Below are 12,036 nucleotides of genomic sequence, written 5' to 3' on the forward strand. Positions count from 1 at the left end.
GACCCTCTCCGTGTGTACATGGAATTATGTGCAAGACGCATTAAGTAAAAAGAGCAAGATGCAGGGGTACGTGCAGAGTATGTGCTCCTTTTGTAAAATAGCCTGTGAATGCAATCCAAGTTCACGTATTTTCCATTCAAATTGTTTGAAAGTCAAATCATAAGCACATTTAAGCGCCACTATCTAAAAGGTTCCAGTTTCCTTAAATCATCTTCTTTTGAATTCGTATTGTATTTGCCTTATGAGCTAATGAAGTATCTACAGTTTTCTTGATATTCTTTACACCTTTATAAATGTGCAGAACTTTGATGGAAACCCCTACCTAACTTCTCCCTCAATAGGAAGAGGTGTCCCTGCTTGGTTGGTTTCTCCTTCTCCCACCCCCGTCGCAAGATGGGGAGCATCCAGGAAGGAACATGGCGGAGGTGGGCAGAGATGGAGGGTCCCTGGCCACGGTTGGCTCCTGGAGAGAGGAAGGGATCTCCTAACCAAGGCCCTTTAAATGATTGCTCCTTTCCCCTCTTAAAACAGAGGCCCTTCTTTCTTCTTGAAGAAAGGGTTTCCTGTTTCCCCTCCTCTATTGTGTTTTATTGGAGACAGCAGGCCTTAGAATTGGCACATCAGCAAACAGGCACATGTAGAAAAAGAAAGTTTCTCCAGGGTGAGGAGGCTGAAACTTGCAGACAAAAGGGAACTGAACAACAGACATCCTGTCAGTCGCCTTGTCAGGGAAGAACCAACCAAACCTTGTGTCTCCTTGGCTGAGCCCCTTGAAATTGAGCCACTTCCGGGAAGACAAAAACAACAAACACTCTCAGACATCTGTGTTACTGAAGGAAACTTTGTGGACAGGTGATGAGTCATTGTCCTTCAGAGTGCGTTAAACGCAGTGTTTTGTGATTTTTTTTTTTTTTTTTGATACAGACTTTAAGACTATTACAGAGTAAGTGGAAATTGGGACCGCTTGCTTCCCCCTTCCCTGGTCTCGGATTTGCCAATGCCAAAGCTGGCAAGTGAAAACTCAAAGCCACTTTAAATCTCATTTCTGTGTTTTTTTTTTTTTAAACAATTTATCTCCACCCTCCTTCTAATCAACAGATTTAAGGAAAACAAAAAGGGAAATATTTACCTCACTAATAAGGGAAAGAAATAAAGGTATGAGAGAGGATTTGCAATTTTTACTTAATTATCTTAAAGTAATTAAAACAAGTCTTCATGGCATTAAATAGTAGTTAAGATCCTTCAAACTGAGTAATTTGGAACAAAATCTGCATGTATTTGTCAACTGTATTTACAACACACACACACACACACACACACACACACACACACACCCTTTCTGATAACCATCCATTACTTTGCTCTGGTATTTTGTGGGAAATTTCCTTTAGTGCTCAAGAATTATTAACCATTTGGGTAGATACTAATTTATTTGAAGCTGTTTTTGAAAGTAGTAATGTAAGTCAATCTCATGATCACACCATGATTATGTGAGTTTGACGGTGGGGAACACATTTCTTTAAAATTACTCTAGAATTGACCAACACTGTCTTACGTTTAGACAGTGTCTTCCTCTGATCATCTTGAAACAGGTCACGTTTCTGTCCCTTTAGAACACATACACACACAAACACACCCCCTCTAAGAGCACAATGCCAAAATTTATCTATACTTGTAACATTTCATGGTATTAAATGTTAAATTTTATTTCAAGGACTATCACAGCCTAGAGATAAATATAATCTAACCACTGAGATAGTACATTTCAGAAAATAAGCTAGTATTTCCATGATCAAGTTTAGATACCTATTATTTGTCATTCCAAAAGCTCCTTGCATTCTAGAGTCTAGAATTAAAAGGGAAAAGGTTTAAGCATTTAGAAAGTATAAGCTGAAATTATTTATTTCAATTCAATATAGAATATTAGAGTCAAGATAATAATCAATGTGTACAAAAATTTACATAACAAAAGAAACAACAGACCATGCAGCACCTTTAGAAAAATAATTAAGCTTTGTTGCATTTACAGGTAAGTGCCACACTGAGAATTTACAACACAGTAATTTACTGCAATCAATGACAGGGGAGTTCCATAAAGAAACAAAGCTCTTACACTCCAGATTTTCAGAAGGTATTATTGGAATGCTTAATCATAACCACAGAATTTGTACATCCTTTAGGATTGAGCTGACAAAAGTCACACAAAGTTTTCATAGCATCTATTATAGAAGAGTCCATGGTGTTTGGACGGCTGGCTTAGTGTCTCTGACAGGTGTGGAGTCTGGAAGAGTTACTGGCTTGATGGTGATCATTCTGTATCCGGCAAGACAGACCCTCTCCACAGTAACAACGCTGGAATATCTCCAGCCCGTGGGAGCCTTTTCTCCTGTGCTTGGTGCACACTTGACCTTCTTTGAGGACAGGTTTACAGATCTTGGACCAGAAATGTCTAGCACAACACAGCCCTGTGGCACAGTCTGATGATCGGAGACAGACCGAACCTTCTTGTCCTGGAAAGGAGGAGACAGTAGGGAGAGTACATGGTTACTGCCGGGTCTGCATTATTTCATGAAGAAAATCCCACAGACACTCCTGACATGCTAACAAAGGATTAATGGTAAGGTCCTTTACCTTTGGTATGATACAGTTTTGAAGACAGCGTCGTTCTTCTGGAATACCCATCCACAGTGCTGTGATCGTTACCAACGCTTTCAAGAATGGTTTCTTCGATTTCCTCTCGGTGGAAATGATTGTGATCAGAAGGCATACATATTCCTAAGGAAGCAGGAGACAGCAGTAACACATTACAGCCAGTAGTTAACCAGCAACAGCCTTGACCGTGGCAGTCTGTTATGCCTGCACCAACTTGAGATGTCCTGTTGTGGTAACACTATTTTAAACACAAGCCAAACTTCCTCCCTAGTGTTAATGCAAAGCTCCCCAGATGGACAGAAGCATCAATGCGTGCACTGTGCAGTCATATGCAACATCCCCAATATAGCCATTTAAAATACTTTCCTACCGACTGTGGTAGTGGCAGTGAGATTTCTGCCCATGTTAATATCACCCTTGGGGTAAGAAATAAAAGTAGTCACTTAAAAATCGTTTTTAAAAATAACTTCTCTGCCCTCGGTGCTATATGGGTACTGGCAGGCCGAGTTAAGCAAAGGCAACACCAGCTGCCTGGAAGATTACAATCTCACCCACCAGCTACTTCACTGTATAATTTCTATATTACAGAGATTGAGTTTGGCTCCGAGTATTACTGGGTCCTAAGGAGGGTCGCCACCCTCAGGCTTATTTCTGGAGACTTCTTTGGCTGTCTGAGCCTACCTCTTTGAGACATTAAATTTTAGTGGATCTGTGGTTCCCAACGGAGGACTTATTTTAAGGTAGCAGGAGGTGGAGACAGGGAGATGGATTCAGAGGCCAGGATGCAAATCCAGATCCCCCTTAAGGGTGGCCAGCACAGATAAATCAGTGTCTTCTGGCAGACACCAGTTTTAACAGGGATCAGGAGGGGGGGCCAGGGTGGTAGCGCCATGGGAGACACTGTAAGAAAAACAGAGGGCCGCTAAAACCAGTGCTGGTTTCCTTGGGCTCTCTGTATAGTTTTCACCTTCTTCCCCATCTTTCTCAATTGATGTCAATTGATGTTCAGGGAAGGGTTCACTCTGTGTTACGCCCTCCTGTTAGGCAGGCCAGGGGCACGGAGGAAGACAAGGCGCCCCACGACCTCCCAGATTAAACACTCTCAAGATTTCTGGGGAACCTTGCAGGATGAGCACCCATTCGCAGGTGGCGCCGCAGGGTTAGCAAAGCCACAGGCCTTTTCCTCCCATCCGTAGGAGGCCAAATGCGGGACGCTTTGAATCAGAAAGGGAGCTACAGGACTCACCGTTTTTGCAGTAATTCCCGGGGCAGCACATAGCGTGACGCATGCAGCGTTTTCGGCGCTTCCTGCAGGCCAGACAGATTTGCGCGCCCGCGCCCGCGCCCCCTCCGCGGCTGGGGCTGGCGCAGTACTCCTCCGTGCTGCACTCCTCATCCTCAGCGCACGGGTACGGCTGCGGGGAAGGGCCAGGCAGAGGGTGAGGCACCTGCGCCTCCAGGTCCGCAAGCTCCCGGACCCGGACGCTCATCACCGGCCCTCTGCGTGCACCTCTCCGAAGCTGCTGTGCCCAGGACTCCCAGAGGCAGACTTCCCGACTGAGCCCCAAACTCCACACACTCAACAAGTTCTCCGTGCTCCCCCCCACCTGAGACCCCCTTCGGGGTCCCAGCGTCCCAGGCTCCCCGAGACCCTGCTCACCGGGTCGTTGTCAAAGGTCTGGTACTTGTTCCCGCCCTCGTAAGGAATCCCTGGAGAGGCGCTCACGGCGGAGCCCAGGTGCCCGGCAGCGCCGCCCAGCGCCGGGGGCAGGTTCTTGATGGCGTTTGAGTTGACGAGAACTGAGTTCAAGGTGGCGCTCACTCCGAGCTGAAGGTGACCACAGAGGGCCACCGCTATCAGGGCGGCCAAGACCCGGGCGGCTCCCACTGCGCCCAGGGCCGTCATCGCAGAAGTTGTCCGGGGAAGGTACCGAGACAAGGCAGGAATGTCCCTGTGCAAGGGTGGCCGCTGGAAGCCGCGCCGGCACGGCAGCAGTCCGGCCTCCGAGCGCCTCCCGCGGTCCCCGAGTCCCGACTGCAGGCGCAGCTCTGCGCCGCCACCGCCGCGGCCGCCGTCTTTATACCGCCGGCTCCGAGCATCCCGGCCCCTCGGGGGAGACAACAAAGCGAGGATGGGATTTCAAAGCGCTGGGAGGGGCTGGAGGGTGTGTGTGTGTGTACACGAGGGGGGGCTTGGCCCTCCCTACCCCGCCCTCCCCGGCGCAACCAGTCCCCTGGCCCAGCTCCCTTCGGGGCGCGGGTGCCGGAGAGCGCGAGCGCGGACCGCATCCACAGAGGCGCGCAGAGGGAGGAATCTGGGACCCCGGCGCCCGCCCCGCTGCAGCAGGGGTTGCACTCGCGGGCTCCGAACTACTTTTCAGAGCGGGATTGTAATGCTGTGCAAAACCACTTTCCTCCTGTCTCCCTTATGCCAGTCCGTACGCATTTATTGTGCACCGTTAAATAGCGTTCGGGGTGAAATAACAGCCCAACCGGTAATTCAAAGTCTCTCTCAAAACGTCCCAGCGAGAGGGCCGGGTGGCCGGTGCAAGTTGCTGATTAACTGAACTTTCAGACCCACGGTTTGCAGATTTAGAGAGAGGTCCTCCGTTTAAGTTGGTTCAGCTTTGCCCCCCCTTCCTTCCTCCACACCCCACCCCCATCCCGCCGCCACCGCGAGAAAAATGTGCAAAGAGAAGGAAATTTGCACATCAAACGAGGGTAAGAAGGAAGAAGAGCTAATTCTCTTTTGATGGGAAGTTTAGAGAGGGAGGCGAGAGACTGGCGTTTGGAAATTAGATCAGGGGTGGAGGGGAGAGGGAAGTGACTATCGATAATCAAACTATTTAATGCCGCTCTTTGAATCCGAGCAGTCGCGCTCGGTAGATGAACTTGATTAGGCAGACTTGCGAGATCAAAGTGGCCAGAGCGGAATCGGTCAGAGTCCACGGGCTGGGTCCGTGGTCCTTCCCTGCTGGCCTTGCTCGGGGCGGGGGGGTGGCCCGGTCAGCGCAGCGAGGGGAGCGAGCCTTAGGGCTCAGCGCCTGACTTGCCCTGAGTATCCCAAGTCAGAGCGTCCCGGGACCAGGGAATAATACCCCTCCAGGGAGCTAAGACTAGCTGCACGAAAACGAAAACTGAAAGTGAGCCAGAACGTGAGTGACTTCGACATGATTTAGGTTCCTGTAGAAAAATAATAAAGTCCCGCTGGCGTGTAAGAATGCTGTCCTGCTTATACAGTGGAAATTATTTAACAAACGAACGCCTCTGGGAAGCCCTCTACGTTGTGGCTCTTTGGGGGGGGGCTGTGGAGGCGCAGTGAGTATAAATACTTACGAGACTGTCCTAATTATAGTAATAATAAAAGATAAAGTACCGCAATTACATAGTATCAGGAAATGGACAACTGCCATGAAACTTTGGAAAAGGAAGAGATGGTTGAATAATCACTGTTGAATAAGACTAGGATATATTAATTTTGTGCTCCTTCACCTCTGTGGTACTTAATACTCTACACGTAGACCTGTGTTCATGACCGGGGCCACCACCAAGTACAGCCCACGAGAGTCTTGAAGTCCTATAATCCTAAAGTTAGGAGGGGGAAGGGTTAAAAAAAAAGTTTGTAATGGTCTGAATTTTAGTTCCTTGGGTGTCAGAGGTCCTATTAAGAACATCTTCCAAACAATTCTTTAGTAATGCCTCTAATTACACCGGTATTTCACTCGTCCCAAATCCCATCTGTCCTATGAAATTTCCTCTGGTTTATTGGTAATTCCTTCTTGAAATTCTAATATGGATTAAAGCCCACCTATTTTTTTAGGTTTATTATGAACACGTACAATGATCTAGACTTGGCTACAACTCTAGAAATTTTTGTCATAAATTGAAACTTGGAAACAAAGGGGAAGCTGCTTCTATATATTTTTTCTTTTTTAAATGAGACTAAGAAACAAGTCGAGGAACATTTTATTGAGAAGAAGCAATAAACCAGGTCTCTCTTGGGCAGATATGGCCCCACTGAAGTTGGTATAGATGGAGAGGTATTATAGGATAACAGGGTAAAGCTATAGGGGATTTTAGGTATCATACTATCACTTGCAGCATATGATAATAATGTCAATAACTGATGTGTTGAGCGCCTTCAATGTAATAGAAAATCTGCAGTGTGTCTTAAATTGTTATGAATTTGAAATTCAGGGGAAGAATCCCCTGACCTCGGGGAGGGTAAAAATGTTTCTTCTTAGTCCTATTATCCTATTCAAATATTTCTAAAAATATGCTGTGCCATACTTACAGCGAATCTCTTTTCCTCTTTTTGAAAGAGATGGTAATGTTGTTAACATATTTAACAAATTTACTTCATTAAGAGCTTGGATTCACAAATGAAACTATTGTCTGGGGCAAAAAAGGAAAAAATCTCATTAGCAAAAAAACAAACAAAACTTTAACAAAAAGACATGTTGCCTAAATTCAATCTCAAATCCTGAATATATATATCTGTCATGGTTTAATATTCATTGAGTCTGTTGTGTTGAGTTAGGGGAGCTAAGACAAGACTAGGGCTTCAAGAGCAGACTGGGTTCTATCTCCTTCCCTACTTTCCATGCTGCTCCTGACTTTGTGATCTAAAAGCAAATAACGAATCGGCGAATATCTGAGTTTCTACTATGTGCTAAGCAGGGAACTTGGTGCCCTGGGATCAGATGTGAGTGCTCATGTCATCTTCAAATAACTGAGTGGGGGGAGGGGTGGCAAGTTATACAGAAGAGCACCCCCCAGGAAGGCCTTAGAGAGGGCCAAGTATGTAGGAAGCCAACTCTTGGTTCCAAGTGGGAAAAAGGATTTGTTTCAGTGGAGTTTCCATTTGAAAATCCTTACCTTGATTGAGTTTCCTCACTGGGAACAAAAGAGCAGGATTGGTAAGGAGGTAAACTGGGGTTCATTGTGTTACCAGCAGCCGATTAAAATTTAGTGAACGCCCATTATATGCAAAATGCTACTTTAGTACCTCGGAGAGTATACCGTGCAGCCTTGAAGGCATTCCTGTCCTCAGAAAGCTTTCTGTCTATAAGCAGTTGGGAGAAGCAAATATTACATGGGCGTGGGGGTAAACATTTTTCCCAAACAGGTCATATTTTGGCACACATGAGGTCATGGGGAAGACAGAAAAAGGTCCAGAAATGGTGACAACAAGCCTCAGGGCAGGGAGGGCTCTGATGACTCTGAGCTAAGTGGCAGAGGTGGGGGGAGTCAGGGCCGCTGTATTTCATTTATTAAAAGTAGTGTATTTAGCTCTGGAGGGACCCCTAACTCCTATTTCATCTGTTGAAATATTCTCATAATGCATACAATAGGTTTGCTATATTCGATTTTTTAACAGATGGAGTATGTGAACCGATGTGGAATCAAACCTCCTAGCTCATCAGTGGCGTGGGAGCATGGGCATTCCTCACATTACAAGCACTGAGCACTCTCTTCATCTGCCAGGAAGCCCACAGAAACACCGTGCCTAGTTGCAAATGATCTCTCCATCTCTGTCATTTCAGATTCTTCTGTGACTGCTGCATGTTTAATTCCCTCCCTTCTTTCCTCCTCCCCTCCCTCCCTTCCCTCTTTCTTTCATTCTTTCTCTTTGTTAAATGAAAGGAAGCAGATCTTTTATCATTTAATTGTACTTTACTAGGAAAACATTAAATAAATGTCATTCCTTATGGTGACTGTTGTCAACATTTATGCTGGTACCGATCTTAAATTTATAGTAGGAATTCCTCTTTCCTGAGTTTAGTAAAAAAAAAAAAAAAAAAGTTAAGACTTCCTCATTGGCCTTTAAAAGATTTTGGTCTTAATGCTTTTCATGATGTTTAAAAGGGCTTTTAGGCCAGGCCCATGTTAAGACTCCCCAGAGGCTGGCTTAGGCTTTTCTGCCCTCCTCAGTACAAAGAGAAGGCAAGATTTGACAATGCTTATGTTTATTTGGTCAGTGGAGATGGCCAGCCCAGATAAATCAGGCTCCGTGGTAGCTTTCCACCCTAGCTCAGAAGATGGCTTTCACAGGAGCAAGACATTAAAAACTAATCTGAGGGTAGAGCCCAGGACCCAGAAACTTTTGACGAAAAACCACAGAGGATCTTTTCTGATGTCCTGACACAGAGAGAGGGCTGCGGTATATAGTTACAGAGACTGCAAAACGGTCCCCTTAGCATCCCTTCTAAAGGATTTGACATTTCCAACCATAAATATTGGCCAATGGCAGCAGAAAGCAGGATACAAGATCCTTTTAAAACAGACTCCAGACCTAGAGAAATGTCATTTTCCCTCATGTCTCTCAATTCCTATTATTGCCTCCTTTACAATGCAGGTGCCCTCCGAGGATGGTGGCCAGGAAAGGTATTTTGCCATGGGATCAGGAGACTGGGGCTGGGATTCTGTGTACTGGGGACTTCTGTGACAACCTAAAACATGGCAGCTTGGTCAAGCCATTTAATTCTAGTGTTGGTGTTGGTCTTTCATTTATAAAATGGAAGTGGGAGGTGGAGAGGCCCCTTCTGACTAGGCAAGCCTCTCTCTCTCTCTCTCTCTCAAAGAAAAAAAAAATCACTGCCAGGACAAGGACTTTCATATTCTGATTAATATCCTGTAAGAGGCCCATTTTTCAGGCAGCCTAAAGTAATACTAGAGACATCAATGCTGTATTTTGATTTCGAATAAGTGTTTTCAAAGAAAACAAGAGCTTAAATCTCTTAAAATAAGTGAATACTTGAATCAGGTGTTTTTTTTTTTTTAAGATGGAGATATACACATATATTTTTTTCAAATCTTTTTAAATTTTTAAAAAAGATTTTATTTATTCATTTGAAAGAAAGAGAGCACAGAGGGAGAGTAAGAGGGAGAAGCAGACTCCCCACTGATCAGGGAGCTGGAGGCAGGGACCCTGGGACCATGACCTCAGCCTAATGCAAACACTTAATCCACTGAGCCACCCAGTTGCTCCCGCGTGTATTTCTAAATTAAGTCAGATATTCTAGGAGAAAATGTAGTAAATACAGAAAAATCCAAAACCAAAAATAAGTGACAGGTGCAATTCCATCACTGTTAATTTGCAGTTCTACCCTCAAGCTCACATCCACGGAGAGCAAGCACACGCTGGAGAGTAGGAAATTATTTGCCTTCACAAAACTGACCCTAATGCTTTAGAGCTGAATTTTTCCAACCATCCTTTAAATTTCAAACTAGGGAGTTGGAATGGGACCCAGAGGTGGAAAACAAAGCAGGACCTGGAAAGCTCTTTAGGGTTCCAAGACCCTGTTTTAGACCCCAAGGGACCATGGAGGTAGCCCAGAAGCAGAACTGTGGCGGGAGAGAAGGATGTGTAATCCAGGCCAGGTTCACCACCACCCTCAAGGCGAGCTGGGGGCCACCTGTGTGCGCACCCACTCCCTGCATCCCAGCTGCGTGTGCATCCCTCCCTGCACCCCAGTGAGCGTGCACCCATTCCTGCACCCCCACTCTGTACACACCAATCCCTGCACCCCCCGCTGCGCATGTACCCGCTCCCGGCACACCCCCTCACCCTGCGCAGCCCGGGGACACCCCAGCCGGAGGCCTGCGGTGGTGCACGTGTGCCCGCAGGCTGCTGACTGCCCTTTGCGCCGCGCAGTCACGACCCGCTGCCCGCGCACAAGAGTGGAAAACCGAGCTTGTTTAGGGATTCGCTTTGATGAGTAAAGATCAAACAGCCCGGGGACCCCTGTCCTAATCAGCCTTGAGCCGGGATGGCATTTTCACAAACAGTCCGTTTGCTGGGCTTTGAGCAGACTTCGTGCTCAGCACATTCATGCGGCTGCGGCGGCTCGCAAAGCCGTTCACACTACAATGGCGCAGTTGGTTTGTTGTGTCAGTTCATGGGCAAATAAATAAAGGGCCTTTCCGACTTAATTAAAGAGGGGTAGGAGGAAAGGCGACGGAGGGGAAGATTAAAGCTCCTAGGGACGTCAGGCTCCGCTGTGTCCCCAATTTCTGGCCTTCAGTGGGAGAAACCCCGCTCTTCTGGTGCCCCCTGGTGGAATTTCCATAGAAGTTCTTCGTAGGGAAGCTAAAATGATTTGCGAACCCTTCAACTTAACTCTCCAGAAATATTATTTTCCAGGTTCAGTTACTTATATACTGTACAGCCTTTTCACTTCGCTGTGCTCCAGCCTCTTCGAGGTTGAGTGTTCTCTTGTTCTTAATGTTCTACACAATGCTTTGTTCATGGAATAAGTTACTTCTTCATAAGTTGCAATTAAAAAGAGAATTGGGATCCAACATGTAGGTTCTCAAGTTTATGTCTATGCAGTTCCACTGAAGTTGAAAGGCTCTCTGTGGCATTCCCAGATAAAAATGTCAAGGTCTCCGGATTATTAGAAATATATTATGGGGAAATTCTAGCCCAAACAAATCGTAGACAAGACCATCCATGTGTAATTATCCATGGAGAATAAAAATATAAGAGAATATTACTCACCTATTTGAGAAACTATTAATCATTCCAGGTTTAAGATACAAAGCTATAATCGCAGGTGAAATAATAGTTATAATACGCTATTTAATACTTCCATTTCTTTAGAGCCAACATGCACAAGTAGAAAAAGCAGAAAAATTAGTAAAACAACATACTGGAAGTTTAATATATGTATCCGTTAAAATTATTAGTTATAGTTCTGCATTGTTATTATTTTGCAGTTAATAATTCTAAACTACTCCCAAGGTTTTTCTTACAGCTCATTTTTCTTAAAGAGAAGTCCTCACAGAAAACAAAACCAAACGAAAAATGTTTCTCTGCAATTAGGATATCTTCTAAAGAATAAAGGATTCTGAAAGATGTGTGAGAATGTTATTTCTAAACATTCAATTCAATAAATATTTTTATGTACTAAATTCATTGCTATAGGTTAGATGCTAAGTATAAAATTGCATACTATCGTTTTAGTACTATAGTGTACAATATATAAGAATGACTTTACAACCAGAGAAAGACAATTATATTATCTCACTGATATGTGGAATTTAAGAAACAAAACAGAGGATCATAGAGGAGGAGAGGAAAAAATAAAACAACACAAAACCAAAGAGGGAGACAAACCATAAGAGATTCCTAATCATAGGAAATAAACTGAGGGTTGCTGGAGGGGGTGAGGATGGAGAGATGGGGTAACTGGGTGATGGACATTAAGGAAGGCACATGATGTAGTAAGAACTGGGTGTTACATAAGACTGATGAATCACAGACCTGTACCTCTGAAACCAATACTACACTATATGTTAATTAATTTAATTTAAATTTAAAATTTTTTTTAAAAAAGAACGACTTTAAAGAAGCAAATTAACCTCAAGCTTTTTCATAAT

At 44.9% G+C, this 12,036-nt stretch overlaps 1 protein-coding gene and 1 long non-coding RNA gene across 2 annotated transcripts; one reads left to right on the forward strand and one right to left on the reverse strand.

The window, feature by feature from the left end:
- Positions 1-1,687: 1,687 nt before the first annotated feature.
- Positions 1,688-4,747, reverse strand: DKK1 (dickkopf WNT signaling pathway inhibitor 1). The gene is made up of 4 exons (XM_008689579.2): positions 4,313-4,747; positions 3,899-4,067; positions 2,632-2,775; positions 1,688-2,510 (listed from the first exon to the last, which is right to left on the reverse strand). Exons 1-4 carry the CDS (start codon positions 4,556-4,558, stop codon positions 2,257-2,259), a joined length of 813 nt encoding a protein of 270 aa, XP_008687801.1. The 5' UTR covers positions 4,559-4,747; the 3' UTR covers positions 1,688-2,256.
- Positions 4,748-4,982: 235 nt separating this feature from the next.
- On the forward strand, positions 4,983-8,369 carry LOC103661910. The gene is made up of 2 exons (XR_568317.2): positions 4,983-5,373; positions 8,033-8,369. It is a non-coding gene; the product is annotated as an uncharacterized LOC103661910 (long non-coding RNA).
- Positions 8,370-12,036: the final 3,667 nt, after the last annotated feature.

The sequence above is a fragment of the Ursus maritimus genome, unplaced genomic scaffold (genome assembly GCF_017311325.1).
Source record: "Ursus maritimus isolate PB19 unplaced genomic scaffold, ASM1731132v1 scaffold_7, whole genome shotgun sequence".
In the NCBI taxonomy this organism is placed as follows: Eukaryota; Metazoa; Chordata; class Mammalia; order Carnivora; family Ursidae; genus Ursus; species Ursus maritimus.

What these genes read in the sequence shown, in the direction of transcription:
- DKK1 (XM_008689579.2), bottom strand. Translation starts at nt 4,558, where the DNA reads ATGACGGCCCTGGGCGCAGTGGGAGCCGCCCGGGTCTTGGCCGCCCTG. An exon ending in CGGGAATTACTGCAAAAACG is followed by an intron (nt 2,776 to 3,898) that starts GTGAGTCCTGTA and finishes CTGCTTCCTTAG; the next exon opens with GAATATGTATGCCTTCTGAT. An exon ending in AAAACTGTATCATACCAAAG is followed by an intron (nt 2,511 to 2,631) that starts GTAAAGGACCTT and finishes CCTCCTTTCCAG; the next exon opens with GACAAGAAGGTTCGGTCTGT.